Source organism: Triturus cristatus, chromosome 12, assembly GCF_964204655.1.
Source record: "Triturus cristatus chromosome 12, aTriCri1.1, whole genome shotgun sequence".
In the NCBI taxonomy this organism is placed as follows: domain Eukaryota; kingdom Metazoa; phylum Chordata; class Amphibia; order Caudata; family Salamandridae; genus Triturus; species Triturus cristatus.
The window spans coordinates 547,619,127-547,637,825 of NC_140595.1; the positions used below are offsets into that span (position 1 = coordinate 547,619,127).

The 18,699-nt window shown below is 46.0% G+C and overlaps 1 protein-coding gene across 2 annotated transcripts in view; it reads right to left on the minus strand.

Moving 5' to 3' along the window:
• The window catches only part of LPCAT2 (lysophosphatidylcholine acyltransferase 2), a 211,308-nt gene extending 194,397 nt beyond the window's left edge, over positions 1–16,911 (minus strand). For both annotated transcript variants that reach the window (XR_014971930.1, XM_085636920.1), the window contains exon 1: positions 16,660–16,911. Coding sequence is in view for 1 of the 2 variants with exons in the window: in XM_085636920.1 (XP_085493046.1) it covers positions 16,660–16,788 (129 nt within the window). In the remaining variant the exon portion in view is untranslated. The remainder of the gene's footprint in view (positions 1–16,659) is intronic.
• Between the last annotated feature and the right edge of the window lie 1,788 nt (positions 16,912–18,699).

Sequence of the window (18,699 nt, forward strand, 5' to 3'; positions counted from 1 at the left end):
ATTTTAGCTTACTGCTAACGCTGTACATATTTTACTTCGCATTCGGTCTTACGATTGTAGCAGTTCATATCTCTTGCACAAGAAAGAAGACTGTTCAATAAACCCTTTTTATTGAAACGCCAGTCTATCTATTTCCGTGTAACTCTGTAGAAACGAAGCATGCACGATTGACTGAGTGAAACTTACCTATTGTTTCCACGATTCTGAGATTGTTCCAATTCTAAGTGAAACAAAGTTGTTAGGTTTATGCGGTTGTCAGAAACTAATTCCTTCTTGTTTATTTGAGAAGTTTCTAGTGACCTCCAAGTTAGCTGGCACACACAAGTAATTTAAGTTTAATGCACTCGATAGAGACATACTGACCTCAGTCCTATGTCAAAACTATAGTTTATATTATTCCAATGCGCAGGGCCTATCAGGAATATAGGAACTACACTACGTCTTGTATCTGTTACATTAAAATATTTTGTATGGTTAGTGTCAACATTTGTAGTACCATATTTTAGGTTTATTAATGCAGTGACTAATACTAATGAGCATGTAACAATTAAATGCTAAAAGAGATCTGAAAGAAGATCCAGAGACTAATAATAAAGAATTAACCGGTATTGTTTCACATGTAGATAAATAAATTAATGATTTCTCATTAAATGTCTTGTACGAGTATGTAGATCCTATGGATGCGAGAGATTGTTACGTGTGCATGCAGTTAACTACATCTGTGTCGGAAGGGGTGTCTTACCATCACCTACCCTTAACATATGGTATTTCATGTAATGTACTAACCAGTTTGTTTTCATGGTAAGGAGATGTTTCAGCCTTATTATTCAGATTTCGACTTAATATTTTCAGAAATTCCTATTAGAAAGAATATGAATATAGTGTATAGTGCTAGGAATGTAGAGTACATGGGCTATTTTTCCATTCTACTAAAACAATAGAAACAGTATATGCACATAGAAATATTCTAACTTGTAAGTTACATAGTGTAGGAATAGAATTAATTAATACAGTAGAAGATAGACATAGAAGTCTTAAACAAAGAGCTGCAGACCAGAAAAGAAGAGAACCGCCATGGGCATATAAAGAAGGTAATTACAAACAGGGTGAGACTTATGCTGCAATGACTCTGGATTGGCCTCATAGAGGGAAGCTTTGCTTACTTAGACAAAAGACTAATTACAATAATAATTTTGTTGGTTCCAGTGAGTGTGAACATACTTTTCTCATTACAGGGGGTTGGGGATTAGGGATTAAGAGGTGGTACTGATCCTGTATTTCCTGGAGTTTATTATGTGTGTGGGAACAATGCCTATTATAGGTTGCCTCCACATTGGCACGGGTGTTGTTACATGGGTATAGTCTTTCCGAAGATATATCATGTTGTTAATAAACATGGAAACAATGAAAAAGGACTAACACGGAATAAAAGGGGTTTGAGTGTTACCGAAATTGTTGGAGATATTTTTTGAGCACCGATACCTTCAGTTGGGGTGATTTTAATTCACAAAAGATTTGAAAATTGTCTAAAGCAGGTTGATCGTTTATCAACGGATACCGCTGGTGGATTTTTGATTGTTGACACAAATGGTTGCTATGAGAACCATGATTTTAGAAAATCGACTTGGCTTAGATGTATTATTGCCAAAAGAAGGCAGAGTCTGTATAATGCTGAAATATAACAATGTAGCACATATATTCCTGACAGTAGAGATCTAGAGTGATATATTAGCAACATTTCTAAATTACATGATGATTTGGTAGAACTGAAGGTTGACAGTGCTTGGGAGAAACTGAGTAAGGGTTTCTCCTCTATTGGCAATTGGTTTTCATCATTTACTAATAGCTTATTAGGGAGGATACTAACACCTATCGCTGCTGTTGCTACTGTCATACTAATGGTATGTGCGATTTATAAATGCTGCAAGAATAAAACAAAAGAAGCAAAACGGAGAGCAAGGAAAAGTAAGAGAGAAGAAATAGAATTGGAAGATCGAAAGGGTACCTATGGTTTGGAATATCAGATGGGGGATTGATGGCGCACGGTTTTTGAAAATAAAATCTGCTAGATGAAATTCACCCAATGCATGTTTATTAACAAAACGTACACTCTCTCATTAAATATTAGTAAAAACCACACAACACTTGAAATGTGCACAAGGCACGAAAGTTGATTTTCTTAGTTGAACATGATAATAATGCTAACTGAATGTTATTCTGTCTTCCTAACTGCAGAAAAATAAACGACAAAAAGAATCTGCTTTTATTCTTCGTGAAAGTAGTGTAGGCTTTTCAAAATTATTCTCCGTTTTGTTAAAATATTGTAGGCCTCAAGAATTGCTAGGGGGATGTGCTTTCCCTGCACCTGACCTTCAATTGATACACATGCTTCCTCAAAAGTATAAATATTTAGCCTCTTTCTAAAAGTCTTTAGTTATTTCCTGTCTAGGCGAGGGTTGTAGATGGCATGAATGTAACTATTGCCAGATTTAGTATACAAATATATCTAGGTTCTTCCTCTCGTGGAAGTTGTACAATTCTTAGACAAAGAGTGCTTAGAAATAATAGTAAAGTCACTGTCGGAAGGTGGTCGGATCATCGTGAATAACCAATAGAGAGGCTTGCTGATGAGAGAGAAAGCAACATTTTAGCCAGTGGAAAGAAGTAGCGTACTATTAAAATTCCTGTGAGAAAATGCTCCTCGCCTCGTTCACATGAATGGTGACCGGTCCTGCATTTGTGTTGCTACATGCTGGGCGGATTCCAGATTCTCTGGCTGGCAGATCCTGCAGTTCCTAAGAGACTTTTCTGGAGACTTTGCACATTATCGGCTAGTGGTGCCGCCTTGCTATACCCGAATGGCTGTGGGGTTAGCCTTTCGAACTATTATTTAAACTTGTAAGTGAGCTATTGTTTCGCTGATCTTTTTCTTGCTTACTCCTCTATACCTGATATTCTGCTTTTTATTGAATGGTCTGATGAATATTGCGAACCTATTTTGTATTCTAAGAACTGATTTATGACATTCTAGTTGTATTGTATTTGTGATTGGCCAGTAATATTATGAAATAACAAGAAAACTAATATAAAATAATAGTGTTTGTCTTTATTATGGAGTGATTTGGGAATGTTTACAATGACATATGTTTAGCTTATTTCTTCAGTATAGGTCCTCGTGGCGAAATAGCATTCTGTCTGTCTTTATTTATTCCCTTTTAGCTCTACCAAAGATCCATTGGAGGATCTTTGATATTGCTAAATGTGTGATAATGACTTAGGGGCCCATCATTAGAGTCACGCTTCTGATTATGGTATAGTGGTTGGTGTGAAGAGGTAAACTAACAAAAATCCTTCAACGCTTCCGCTGCATCAACAGCTTCCAACAAATGTGAACCCTGGTTGTTCAGCCAGCAACGCCATGCTCCCCATTGCCTTGACTTTGATCATCTTCTTACAGCTTAACCCTCCAGTTATTGCGGCCCATTTCCCGGACCACAGGATAGTGCACTAACAGGGCACTTGTAGGTTTGGCATCCCTTTTTTCTTCAAGGACACTTTAATAATTTGAGTTTGAATAAGAAAACCTTGGCTAAGGGAAAAGGGTTAGTTGTGTGAAGTAACACAATGTTAGGGGCATATTCAAATTTTGGACTCATCTGAGCACAAGTAAAAGGATGCACATTCACAATCACTAGTATATGGTACCAGTGGTACCCAGGGCAGGGAGATTAAAGCAGTCACCAGGACTGCAACACTGTTTGTGCCACCCTGAGTGACCAAGTAAAAGAAAGGCCTGCAGGTCTGCCATTGCAGCCTGCTTTTTTTTGCAGAGTTTTATGTAGCCCGTACTTGACCCGAATCCAATCAGGTATCGGAGCGCTTTACATAGCACCAGTTACGTTACATTAGGACACACATTCACATTCATTCTTTGTTAGGCACGGGGAGATTAAGTGATTTGCCCAGAATCACAGGATGTTCAGCGTCATTACTGAGACTCGAACCCAGTTCTCCAGGTCCGAGGTCATGCGCCCTAGCCGTTCTGCACACACCACGTGTAGCAGAGTCCCCCCCACTTCTAGTACTAAACATAAAAGTCACCCCAAAGACAGGCCTCCTATAGCCCAGTAGGCGAAGTGAGTATAGTAACGGTGTAGAAATATATGTGCAAACATCAATGGCTATACAGTAACCTTGCCATTCAAGTTTACTGTAAGTGAACGGCGGGCCCATAGGTTAACATGGACTGGTTAACTGGCGACCCTGAGATGGCCAGCTCCATTATGGTACCACTGAATCCAGTTGTGTTTGGTATCAAAGACCGTGCTTTTTGACCCCTGAAACAATCGTCTTGTCGAGGGGGAGCTGGCATGAACTTGGGTTGCATCCTGAGAGATTGCCTCCAAGTTGCCGCAGTCTCTCTCCGATTTGGCGGGCTTTCCAAGCAGGTTGCCGCCTAGACAGATGTCTGTCCTCCTGCTGGGTAGTGCTATCACTCCCAGAGGACGAAGACAAAAGGCCTGGGCAGGAAGGAGGTCACACCTCTTCTCTCCCAGGATGGCTATTGAATGACACATCAGCGCAGGGAGTTTCGAAAAGCCACACCATCACTGATATGCAAGTGACTTGTCATCCAGTGGAGACAAAGGCCCCCACTGCCCCCAGGCACTTGTGTTTTTGAGCAGGCGAGAATTTAGGTAATCAGGAGGCATACAACCCCCAAAGACTAGTCGCGAACCAGCCGGAAGTCAGGTGCCTTCTGGAAAGTGTAGTCCTGAAACCCTTCAAGTCTCAGCTCACTACAGCATTCCTATGACCTACAGAAGAAGATTTGCTCCAAACGCTACATTTGCCGTGGCCAAGCTTTGCTGGTGGTCTTGCTGACAACTTTACTTGATGCTCCATGAAGACGGAATCGTCTGCTCCGTCAACCTCCTGCTTCTGTGGCGCAGTTGTCAAGCACTTGCATCCCAAACCCGTCTGCATTGGCAGGCCTGGCAAAGCAGCCCCCACAGCACCGTTCAGCACCACGAATACCCAGGTACACCTCTGCACCAAAGATGCCCGAGCTGGGTAGAGCTGTGCTGCCAGGTGATTCCTGGTCCTGGGGTCCCTCCAAGCTTAACTTCCAAGGGGCTCCACTGAAAAAAACCTGCAAGTGACTGAGTATCAAAAGTACTCTTTTTGGCCGCTCCCGTTCAGCACCAAGGACAGCCAAGTCACCTCTGCACCCGCACTCTATGGGCAAGGTAAAAGTGTTCTGACTGTTGAAGCTTACTCTATGGACCCACAAGACTTTACTCCAAGTGGGTTCCTTTGAAATCACCCCGCAAGTGACTATGTGTTACTGGGATTTTCCCCATTAACCGCAATGGTAAAGTTTGACAGCCCTGCAAAGTTTTGATTTATTGAATACTTAAATACTGATAACTCCGACTATACGAACTGTATTGACTTCATTTTGGTGTCTAAATTTACATAAAAATAAGCTCTATTTTTATAAATTGGTGTCAGATTTCCTTCGAGTCATGCCCATTACTAATCGTCCATGATGATCTGAAATGCTTAACATAAGTTTCTCTAAGTAAACCTCACTGCTCTTTGCCACTCTATCAGGACCGAGCCAAGGATTACTTGCGTGAATCCAAGAACCACTTTGGGGTATTGTGTTAATATTATATGGTAAGGCTTCCCAGCCATACCACATAATATTTCCACCTTCTTACAAACATATCTTGGTATGACAGGAACATGAGCGCAGGACTCTCAAACATGAGGCAGAGTTTCAGGTGGCAGACAACTCCAAAAAACCTTACTTTGATATGCAACCTAAAATTCATAAGGCCACGCAATGCTGCCCTTGCCCTGCACCACCACTCCAAAAGCCCAATTATTGGCATTTAGTCCATCGTAGAATATTTACCTATCATCTGTGATTTGTTTTCCTCAGACCACAAGTTGCCACAATTCAATCAAGCCCTAGGGATATCAAAAATGATCTCAATTTATTGAAAGATCTACCCTTTGGCCTTCCCACTGGCGAGTCTCGAAAAACAAGTTCCTTATAAGAACATCCTGCGAGAAGCCATCCTAAAAGTGGTTGAAGTACTCCTATACAATGACAAAATGACACCTTTTCATTCATTATAAAATGTGCAGCAATTTCTATAAAGGAACAGTATATTTATGTTTGAGGATTCTATCACCAGATCCAGGACACATCCATTGGAAGCACCTTGACTCATGTGTCTTTATATACACAGCTTTGAAACCACACCAAAACACTCTTGCCAACTACAGATCAACGTATGAGGACGTTATGTTGATGATATACTAATCATCTGGCTGAGCAGCGAGTAAGAGGTTACTGAATTTGCACAATGGCACAAAAGACAAGATCAACATCTTATGTTTACAGCTACAGCCAGCAAGCATTGGTTAGCATTAATGGATCTCATGAAATTACCTCTGAGAGTGAATTAAAAAACAAAAGAGGTATGCACAAATGCCATGGATCTGGATGCACATGTGTGCCTCAATAGTCAGAATCCTATGTCCCCAGGGGACAGTCTGGATTAATAGCAATATTGAGGTTGTCTGCAGTAATATTAGATTTGAAAAACATATAGTTTAAATGACAAACTATCTGAGAAACAATAGCCTGTGACAACAATCAGGAGGCTCAACTGAATATTCAATCAATCAAGACATTTGTAAAGTGCACAACTTACCCGTGAGGGTCTCAAGGCGCTGGGGGGGGGGGGGGGGGGGGGGGTTAAGCTGCTAATGCTTGAATAGCCAGGTCATGAGGAGTCTTTTGAAGGTTAGTCCTGGGTCTGCCGTAGGAGGATGGGGAGGGTGTTCCAGGTCTTGGCGGCGAGGTGGGAGAACAATCTGCCACCGGAGGTCGCTCTTCGGATGCGGGGGACTGTGGCAAGGGTAAGGTCAGCGGAGCAGGCGGTTGGGGGTTTAGAAACAGAGTCGTCTGTTGAGGTATGCTGGACCGGTGTTGTGGAGTGCCTTGTGTGCGTGGGTGAGGAGCTTTAAGGTGATCCTCTTGTTGACGGGGAGCCAGTGCAGGTCTCAGGTGGGGTGTGATGTGGCTGCGGCAAGCGATGTCGAGGATCAAGCGAGCAGAGGCGCTCTGAATGCGCTGGAGTCGTTTCAGGAGTTTCACCAAGGCTCCTGCGTAGAGGGCGTTTCTGTAGTCAAACCTACTCCTGATGAGGGCTTGGGTGACCGTCCTCGTTTCGTGGGGATCCACCTGTAGATCTTGCGGAGCATGCGGAAGGTGTTGAAGCAGGAGGACGAGACTGTGTTGACCTGCTTTGTCATGGAGAGAGTAGAGTCGAGGATGAACCCTAGGTTGCGTGCGTGGTTGGTGGGTGTTGGAGCTGTTCCCATTGCGGTCGGCCACCAGGAGTCGTCTCAGGTCGAGTGGGTGGAGCCGGGGATGAGGACTTCCGTCTTGTCCGAGTTTAGCTTCAGTTGGCTGTTCTTCATCCACTCCGCGACAGCTTTCATTCCTTTGTGGAGGTTGGTTTTGGCGATGAGGGGGGTCCTTGGTGAGGGAGCGTATCAGCTGGGTGTCATCGGCGTAGGAGATTGTGTTGAAGTCATGCAGTCGGGCGACGTGGCCGAGCGGTGCCATGTAGATGTTGAACAATGTTGGGCTGAGGGATGAGCCCTGGGGTACGCCGCAGAGGATCTTGGTGGCTTCGGAGCAGAAAGTGGGGGAGGCGGACGCTCTGGGTTCTGCCAGAGAGGAAGGAGGTGGTCCAGTCCAGAGCCTTGTCTTGGATCCCAGTGTCGTGGAGGCGTGTGCGTAGGGTGCGGTGGCAGACAGTGTCGAAGGCGGCTGACAGGTCCAGGAGGATGAGGGCCGTGGTTTCTCCGTTGTCCAGCAGGGCCTGATGTCATCGGTGGCGGCGATGAGGGCAGTTTCGGTGCTGTGGAACCCGGACTGGGATGCGTCCAGGATGCTGTACTCCTCGAGGTAGTGGGTCAGTTGACGGTCTTCTCGATAACCTACGCCGGAAACGGGAGCAGGGAGATGGGCCGGAAGTTCTTGAGGTCCTTGGGGTCAGCCTTGGGTTTCTTGAGTAAGGCGTTGATCTTGGCTTTGTTGAAGATGTGGTGTGGGCATGTGTCTGACAGAGATCCTGAGTCGATGGTGTTCATGATTTTGATAGGGTCGTGGTTGTTTATGTTGGTCCAGGCGAGCGGGGGGGGGGGGGGGGGGGGGGTCGGTGCGGATGGTGGCCGTGGGGATGGAGGTCTCGGTGGTTGTCGAGGCGGTCGTGACGTTTAAGCTGTTGTGGATATCAGCGATCTTGCGATGGAAGAAGGTGGCTAGGGAGTCACACAGGTCTTGCGAAGGTGGGATGTCGGTGTTGGAGCTGGGGTTGGAGAGTTCCTTCACGATGTTGAAGAGCTCTTTGCTGTTGTGTGCGTTGTTATCTAGGCGGTCTTTGAAGGAGGTCCTTTTGGCGGATCTGATGAGGTGGTGGTTTCTGCGGGTGGCGTGCTTGTGGGCTGTGAAGCTGTCCGGTGTCTGTTCACGGTGCCATTTCTTCTCTAGCTTTCGGCAGATTTGCTTGGAGGCCTGGAGGTCTTCAGTGAACCAGCTGGCTTTCTTGCTGGGGCGTCTGTTGGAGGGTTTCTTGAACAGGGTGAGGGTGTTGGCGCAGTCGTCGATCCATTGTCTGAGATTGTGGGCAGCAGTGTTGGGGGGGGGGGGGGGGGGAGGAGGCAGGTGGGCTCCGGGTGAGTGTGGTGGTTAGCTGGTCTTCGGTGACTTTGCTCCAGCAGCGGCGGGGGATCTGTTGTGTGTGGTGGTGCGTGGTAGGTTTCCAGTGGAGTTCGGTGGTGTGGTTGAAGGAGACGTGGGAGCTTGCGGAGATGATGGGGTCAAGCGTGTGACCGGCAGAGTGGGTGGGCATTGTGACAAGTTGTCTGAGTCCGAGGTTTTCGATCGGGGTGGTGGAGTTGTGGTCGTTGTTGTTCTCGAGGTGGAAGTTCAGGTCCCCGAGAAGGATGTAGTCTGTGGAGGCGAGGGCGTGTGTACTGGCAAAGTCGGCTATGGAGTCGCTGAACTGTGGTCGGGGTCCGGGTCGACTGTCGTCGACGGTTCCTCTGAGGGTGGTGTTGGGGATCGGTGTGGTTTTGGAAGTGCAGGTGTTTGGAGGTGCGGACGGTGTCGTCGGTGTTGGTCGAGACTCAGAGTGTTCCTGGGGACAATGGCGATTCCTCCTCCTACTCCGTTGGTGCGGTCCCTGCGGGTGATCTTGTAGCCGTCCGGGATGGCTATGGCGATGTTGGGTGCTGAGGAGGGGTTCAGCCAGGTCTCCGTCAGGAAGGCAACGTCTGGGGAGGTTGAGTACAGTAGGTCCCAGAGTTCAACGGCGTGTTAGCAGGCGGAGCGGGTGTTGAGAAGGATACATCTGAAGTGGTTGGGTTCTTTCCCGGTGGGTGGATTTGAGGATCGGATGCTGGTGAAGCTACAGTTGCGGCAGGTGAATGGTCATTGCATGTGTTTCGGGGCGGCCAGGAAGCAGGTGTGTGATTGTCCGATGTTGAGTGCGTGGAGGGTGCTGGCATCATAGCTGCGTCGGGTGCCGTGGTGTTTGCGGGGGCCAGGGGTTCAGGCGCTAGGCACGGTCCATGCGCGGATGGGAGCAGACGGGCAGCCGCCATATAAGGGGAGGTGGGAGGGAGGAGCAGATAGGAGGCGGGAGCGGGGCAGCGAATGGACGAGCAGGGGGGCGGGCTGCAGTGGCGGGAAAAACTAGCAGGAACAGAGGGATGGGGAAAAACAGAAGGCAAGGGCACAACAGTTAAAAGAAGGATAAAAAGGTGATTTAATACAGTACTAAAAAGAAATATTAACATCAGGGAATCAATATATACATTACCATGAATAACAAGATCACAGACAATTCTAATGGGCTGATCAACAAACAATAAACACTGTGACATTACAAATACCTTACAATATGAATGACAACAAAAACAAGGTGATGGATGGAATGCTTGATTTATTCTCAGTCACCAGCAATTGCTTGGACCACATCCCAATCCATCGTTTTTTACCCACATCACCTCAGTTTTGACCCAGCATGTCCAAATCAATCTTGACCCTACTCCAATAGGAACATTCAAGCCCAAACTGCCAATCCAGGTCCTCCGTAAACAAGAACCCAATAAAGCCCTAGTGACCACAGAGGAATGGACTCTGCAGAAGCCCTTACCAGATACATATGTGGTGCCTATAAGCACTCCCTAGGGGCTTGAGGGCTTCAGAAATGACCAAAAAGAGCTTTACTAGCTGTTTCAGTGGAGGACCAGGAAGAGATGCTGTGGCGTACTCATCCAAGTGGGGGGAAAGCAAACCAGGTAAGTCCCACTGACAGCTTTTTGCCATGTTAAAAAATGGGTTCAGCGAGGCTTGCAGCAAAGATATCCTACCTCTAGGAGCACTGTCCAGCTACAGCCGACAGCCCTGCACCACTAGAGGTTAAAGAACTGAAAAAGTGACTAAGTCAGAAGGCAAAACCTAAGACGGAAGCAGAAGCAACTCCAGCTCAGTGATGCCGCGAGCACAGTGACAACGACATTAAGCTTTATCCCACTCAGAGCCGTTTGGTCCCAAAACAAACAATCTCAGCATGAGCTCGACAACAATGTATCCAACGTTTCTGAATATATGCCAGCCTCAGGTCTTGGACCTGCCCCGTTGAAGGTTTTTTTTTTTTTTTTTTTTAACTCCAATTCTGTTTATTTAGTTTTACACCAAAGGGGGTAACAACAAAACAATGCGGGTGTCACCGCAAAGGAAAAAGACTTCTGATTAGCAGACATTACTGCAACAGCACATTTATACAACACAGGCGTGCCTATGTAAGAGGTTGAGGCGCATAGCGCAGAAGCCTAGGAAAGGCAAGTTCCGACCCAATAAGGGAACGTCAGGGCCAAGAGATCCACCTAGCGCCTGGGACACCAAACAAGGGGCGTCTGTTCAAGGTATGGGGACTAAACCTGGAGTGAATGACGGGGGGGGGGGAAGGGAACTAGAGGGGAAGAAGGAGGGGAACCAAGGATCCCAAGTGGGCTCCTCAATGTCTTTAGTCATGTAGAGGAACCAGAGTTGCTTACAAACTGGTGGTATGTTGAGCTTGCTCAGTCAGGTCTGCAAGGTAGGGAGGAGGTGCTCCATACATGGTCATCAAAGAGGTGCACCACTCTAATCTGAGGGGTTAGAAATATAAGTGTTCCAGGCAAGACGGGTATTGAATGAGGGGCAACCAGAGACAGAGGAATTTCTTGTCAGTGTAGCTGAGCTTGTGTGCCATTTGCTCCAGTGCAATAGTGTGCCAGAGTTGTGTGAACCAGGAGGCAGCCAACAGGGAGGGCCACGACCGTGCTTTAAGCTGCTTGGCTGCACCGGTCATGTGTCGCACCAGGTACCAGTCCGAGTGGGTCATTGCGGCCAGGGAGGTTGGGTGAATGCCTAAGATGACTGTGTGACCTCCTCTAAGAAGGTTTTCAGGGAAGGACATGCCCACCATATGTGATGGAAGTCACCTTTCTGGGCCCCACAGCGCCAGCACGAGGCGGAGACCGTAGTGCGCATGGCAAGGTGACGGGTTGGGGTGTAATACCAATGAAACATTACCTAGTAGACTGCCTCCTGTTAAGCAATGCTTCTGTGTATTTGTGGTATTTTCTTGCCAAAGCTGCTCCTACTGTTTCTGGGTGATAGTGGATGGATGTGTCATCCGGGGACCACTTCCATAGATATTGGTGGCAGGGGAAAAGCCGCAATTACTGCAGGACTGCATAGGTCATAGATACCACACCACCGGGGCCTGTAAAGCTACGAACAAGGTGTTCACAGAGGGTAAGGGGGCGAGCAACTGCCTCCACATTGGGGTAGAGGGTCCAATGCCGATGCTGGAAATATTGGTGACGAGCGGGTTCCGACAGTTGAGAGTCCCTTTAGCATTGATCGAATTTCTTGATCGCAGGGCCTTGGAAGAGATCTTGCAGGAGCCTACATTCGCCCGATACTCATTCTGGGAAAGACTCCCGGGTAAGAGCAGGAGAGTAGTCAGGATTGCGTGCTATAGGGGCGTTTGGCAACAGGAATGTGGTTAGTCCACGTCTTACAACCAGTTCGACCCAAATCTCCAGTAATCTGCGCATCAGACAGGCGGCCTAGGCACTGCGTGGCCGGGAGTGTTTGGGCAGCCAAGCAAGGTACCACAGTTATATTAGGAGATTTGCAAAGCGCATGGCTGTCCTAGCAAAGAGACGCCCCAGCGCTAATTGCCAGAAGAGAGGGTGGGAGAGGAAACTACTGATCATTGAAAAAGCCAGGTCTTCACCGCTCTCCTAAAGGATAGACAGTTAGGGATGTTTCTGATGGAAAGTGGTTGAGAATTCCTGAGAGTCAGTTGAATGAACGCCCTCCTGCTGTGGTTCTATGGAAGCGAGGGACACGTGCCAGATGGAGGTCGGGCGAGCGTAGGGCACGTGTCGGGATGTAAAGGTGGCAAAGATCGCTCAGAATCGCTGGACCTGAGCCTGCAAGGATTTTATGTGTAAAGCAAAGCGCTTTAAAATGGATTCTTTGCTCAGTGGGCAGCCAGTGCAGGCGACTGCTCTGTCCATAAGAACCCAATGTTTTTCACTCTCCCGTACCACCATTCAGAGATGTAGCCTAAGTGTGCCGCCCAATAATAGTCTAGAGGGTTAGGACATGCCAGACCACCACGGTTGCGGGGGAGCATTAGAAGCACTGCTGATATGAGGGAATGTTTCCCTTTCCAGATAAAGGAGATAAGGTCAGCCTGCGATCTGGTGATAACGTCAGTGGGAATGGGCGTTGGTAGTGAAATAGTCAAAGAAGTCTTGGAAGAATATTAATCTTCACCACATTAAGGCGACTCAACCAGGAGATATGAAGCAGCTTCCACAGTCCGAAATCTTCTAGGATCGCCCTACGAATGTTTTGACTAAGACGGATGATTCATATAATCCGCAGGTGGTCCGTTTCTCCGCGAGGGCATTGGAGTAAATTACTACGTCGGCATGACAGAGCTGCCGCCCCCTCGCTGAATTTAGAAGTGACCTACAAGCTGGCGGTCATTTCTAAATCTTCTGCAGGAAACACTGTTACCAGTGGTTCCGGTCAATGCTTTCCATTATTTGGTGCAGGGCCTTGCACCATACGGTTTTACTTTAGAAAAAATAATAAAAACAGATAATGCCCCGCTTGCCCTGGGAGTCATCTAACAGGGCAAGGGGTGGAATTTTGTGTTTTTTACTGTCCCTTACCGCCAGGGTTTTCCTGGTGGTGACAGAAGTAAAAAAAAAAAAAAAAGTTTATACGTCCGCCCATCTTAATTGGGCAGACAGCCAATTCTCAGACAGCCCTTACTCTGTCAGGCCCTGGAACTAATTTCACTACGGCGGTGATGGTGTAGTCACCGCCATAATAGCCTATTGCACTATTGGTGACGAGTGGATTCTGACAGATGAACGTCCCTTTCGCATTGATCAAATGGCTTGATCACCGGTCCTTGAAAGAGATCATGCAGGAGCCTGCATTCGCCAGATACCCATTCTGGGGAGAACTCCTGGGGTAGAGCAGGAGAGAAGACAGGATTACATGCTACTGGGAGGTTTCGCGATGGGAATGTGGTCAGTCCACGTCTTTTAGCCGGTTTATGCCAAATCTTCAGCACTGTGCACGTCGGAGCGGTGGCATTGGCACTGCGGGCCGGGAGTGTATGGGCAGGCAACCGATGTCCAACAGAGGCCTGCAGGCGACTGCTCTGTCCATATGAACCCAATGTTTTTCACTCTGCAGCACCACCCACTCAGAGATGTAGTGTAATTGTGCCACCCAATAATAGTCTAGGAGGCTAGAGCATTCCAGACCCCCACGGTTGCGGGAGAGCATTAGGAGCGCTGCAGATACACTGGGTGTTTCCCTTTCCAGATAAAGGAGATAAGGTCTGCCTGCAACCTGGTGATGTCATCATAGTGAATTGAATTGGTAGTGACTGAAATAGGAAAGAAGCTTGGGAGAATATTCATCTTCACCACATTAAGGCAACCCAACCAAGAGATCTGAAGCAGCTTCCACAGTCGGAGATCTTCTATGATCGCCGTACGAAGGTTTTGATGAAGACTGACGATTTAAATAATCAGCAGGTGGTCAGTTTCTTTGCCAGGGCGATGGAGTAAATTACTCCGTCACCCTGATAGCGCGGCCACCACCCCCACCCCCCCTGAATTTATAAATGACCTCCGAGCTGGCGGTCATTTCTAAAGCTTCTGCAGGAACCAGATTTTGACAAGTTTGGAGTATTTTTGCGCATTGGTTTTTATCTCTGCTTCTTCTAAATTGGTTTTAGAAATGTACAGACTTTAAAATGTTTTGCACTGCCTGAATTTAGCAGGCAGTCTCTGTGGGTTGCCTGTTTTTGATGACACAGCTACCAATAGCTACCGGGCGCTAAGCAGTGATTCTCTACGAACTGTGTTTTAGATTAATAAGTTTAGATCAACCAGATTGTGTTTATTAAGTTGGTAGGATTCCCACCCTCTGAAATGAATAACCCAATTTATGCCAAGCAGATTTTCTGAACTCAGATCAGATCAGTCCATTTCATCACTAACATTAGCGATGCAATTTCTCTACTTAACTGTGTATACTACTTATAAATTGAATTTGCCACCTCACTAGGTACAGTATGACATGTTCTGGCGGAATGATTTAATTTACCAGCTTTTCCACTTTCCTCATTTTTATTTGCCACTCATAAATGGCCAACTTTCTCCTGCTCTTCAAATGCATGTTGCACATGTATGTATTAATTTGCCACTTCTTGACGCAGGCACTGTGATGAGTGATGTACATGGTGAGCACCTCACGCAGTGACCCCTTAACAAAAACAAGTGTTCGTAACATATACTGGAGGATGGTTTTCATTATCATCACTTGGTCATTTACGTGTGCAAGGAAATGGAAGGCATGGTAGTCGCGGATCTGCGATTTCCTGTCTATGGTGCAGATGTGGCTGGAACACTAGAACAGGAAAGTCTAGTTGTGGTAGTCCATAGAACCTATTTCCTGAGGCATTGTAAATTGGATGTAGAAAAGGCAAGTGGCCCTACGGTTTCTTAACAATTGGCGATGTGTTTTGTAGTGACACTACTCCCAGAATTCAAATGGTTTCTCCTCCCTCTGTGTTTCTTGTTGGAGAGAGCATGACCTTCCTTATGTCTGCTTTGTGTGCTGCTTTCTTCCTCCTTGGTGGGGTCATGGGCTTCCTCTTCCTATTTTTGTGTTTGGTCACACGCTTTGCTTGATGCTTCAAGCTGGGCAATGGGAAGACTGGCTATTCGATTCCTTGCCGTTGGCTATTTGGTTCTTTGCTTTAAGTTCTCCAGTGTTTATCGGCCCAATTGTCTTATATTCTGAGGGTCCTGAACTTGCCTAACCGCACATGTGCTCTGGGAAGTGATGAGGAGGAAATGTTTCTATTACTTACCTGTAATCTCTTGAATATGAGTCTACTTCCTTGTTGTTGTCGTCCTTAAAACACTTGCCCACTCTGCTTGGCTTTGATCGCAATTTGGTGAACGGCTTTGGTAGTCGATTCAGGTTGTTTCTGGGTAGAGGAGGTTCTTTATAAGCACATATGGATGGTGAGGAGTTTTTTTTCTGTAAAGTAGGCAGCAGGGTGAAGTCATCACTCATGACGTAAAGACTGAGATGAGGAATTAGAACCGGAGTACTGAGATTACCACTAAGTAAATCGAAGTATACCCATGCATTTTTAATGGTTCACCATACAAGTCTCTTGCAATATCAGACAAAACTTACTGGCTAAGCAGACAAATCATCACTAACCAAATACAAACACATGAGACGTCCATAACTGGTGAATTACAAATCCCTAGTACAGCAAGAGTGCCAAAGTTTCCACGGGTGCTAGGAGCCCATATAAATCTTAGGTGAGAGCTATAAAAAGATGTACAATAGTAAGTAAAAGGTCACATTTATCAAAGTTAAAATGTTACCATTACATCTAATACTCGAGTACCAAAAACATAACAGCGGACAAATATATAATGGCAAGGCAACAAAATTACAACCTCGACATCGAATTAATGCACAAAGGAATTATTATGGCTACTTTAACAATAATAGTAATTATTGGAACGGCTAAAATGTAAAGGATAGGCACTACTCAAGTACCAAAAACATAACAGCGGACAAATGATATAATGGCAAGGCAACAAAATTACAACCTCGACATCGAATTAATGCACAAAGGAATTATTATTGGGCTAGTTTAACAATAATAGGAATTATTGGAACGGCTAAAATGTAAAGGATAGGCACACACCCATTTCTGCTGCTCGAGCGCAAGTGGCTCGCCCTATCACCTGGGGGAGCAGCCCAAGTTGTTATATTAGGACGTCAATAACGCAAGAGTGGCAGAAGAAGATGAACTAAAAACTGTCAAAATAAATATCGTACTCTTTATACATATATTTAAGTGCGCCCTATGGTATTAACAGGTGTGTAGCTCGCATTTCTCCCTTGCAGGCCCGCCCATACAACACCCTCTCTCCTCTTACTCGCATTTTGTCGGTCCTCGTAAGCTTCAAATTGTGTACAAAGGGGTTGGGAATGGGCGGTGGGATGAACGAGAACTGCCGAGGCAGGGTCTGTAAGGGAGGCCGCTGCTGGGGCTGGTGCTCCGCCATGATCCTCTTTCCGGATAGCGGCTCGAAGCGTCAAGATGTTTGTTGTGTGGGTGGATTGAAATTGCCCGAGTACCCCCTGACAGCAAAGGTTCCTGTTGCTTTTCTCACCCCACCCATTTAAAGTCTGGCTCCTCCTCAAACATGGCGCACGGCCTAAAGCCTGCTCAAAGGCCCACCCACAATCCGTGTGAACCACCCATTGTGTGCCTAAAACGAGCCCATAGTCTGTCCAGACCGCCCACGGAAGCACCCGACACCACCCACAAATCCACTTGGCCCGCCCACTCTCTGACCGAGAGCTGCACTCGATACGTAGGTGTTCGTGCTTCTAATTCGGATGTCTAGCAGTCTAGCTCAGTTTGGATTTTGTATGTGTTTGCAGTTGTGGTTAGAAGAAACTTCCGTTTCCTCCTTCCGCTCGTTTCAAGACTGCAACCCTTCTTTTCTTCTGTTTGGAACGGTCAGCTTAACTAGTTCATGTTTCTTTCCTCTTTTTGGCATGTTCCGGCTCGCTCCGACACGTTGTCTTTAGGTGACGCTAGGCAAAATTCCTGACTTCTAGGGTGTGGCAGCAACTTGTGTTCACTTTACTGTTTTCCATTTTTCGAGCCATTTTTGGTGCAAGATAATTGAAAACCCTCGAAAAAGGCATACATACCTGACGGCGCTCCAAATCCTTAAAAAAAACGTGTGAAAACATTCAGAAATTGTTTCGCATTATGGTAGAAAAACGTGTAACCCATTGTGAAAAACCGCATATATATATATTTTTGTTTTCTTCTGCATGCAGTAGACCCAAAAGGTGACAGTACACTTTACATAATGCCAGGTTACCATTTGAAGGTTACAAGGGACTGAATGAACATTTCTAAGCTTTCACGTTTGAAAGTTTAAATTCTATTAAGGGCGGGCACTGGAGGTGAGAATTGTGCATGTTTGTATCTATTTCGTTAATAACCCTATTGCCAGAGTTACAATAACATTACATGATATGGCAACAATGCAGAGCAAATATTGTACATTTGAAGGCACTGTGCGGCCATCTTAACCCCCTTTTTACAGGCAGACAATGTATTGACCATCTGACAATTATTGTGTCGCCTATTTGAAGGTCCGAACCTAAACGAGAATAAATAATGCATTTACAATTATGTCATAAATTGTAAAAATTCAAAATATGATCTCCACCAAAATAACACTGTAAGGAAGGAAAAGAATATTGTATGAGACATGACATCACGAATTTGCAATAGCATAACAGTACTTGGGTGGGATAATACTCTCCTCTATGTCCTTAATGAATTAAAACTTCTAGATTTGAAAGCGAGGAAATTTTGCATTCTTTTGCAGGACTGAAGGCAGGTACTTTGCTCGTTCAAAAGACTTCAATATTTTTAGGTTCCTGTGAGGACGGATATGTATCTTGCATGTTGACGGATGTGTACCCCCACAACGAGTGCTTCAGCTGCAATGATGTCTGGATCCCTGGTGCTGATTTTTGTTGCGGGCGAACCCAGATCATGCATGTGCGCAGCACATAGGCCTGGCGCACGCATTGTGGTCTTGTTGGACCAGGAGAGGCGCCCGAAAAGCTGCCTTCTTAGTGATGAAAGGCTACTTCCTTTGCCTGGAGTTAAGCATCATGAGCGCTGTAGTGGCAGCATACCACAAAAAAATCAGCAAATGTGAACAGGTCTTTTTACCTGTGTCATTGGAGTGGGGCCTATATGCTCACTCATGTAAAGTGCTTAACTCACCCTTGACCTACCCTACATCGCATTATATATAGCGCTGTGTAGTGTGTGTGTGTGTTGTATGTATGTGCTAGGTGTATGTGTGCCTGTGAATGGCTCGCAAAATACATGTAAGATCTGGGTTCCATTTTTGGAAGAGCATGAGGAGGTAAAGGAG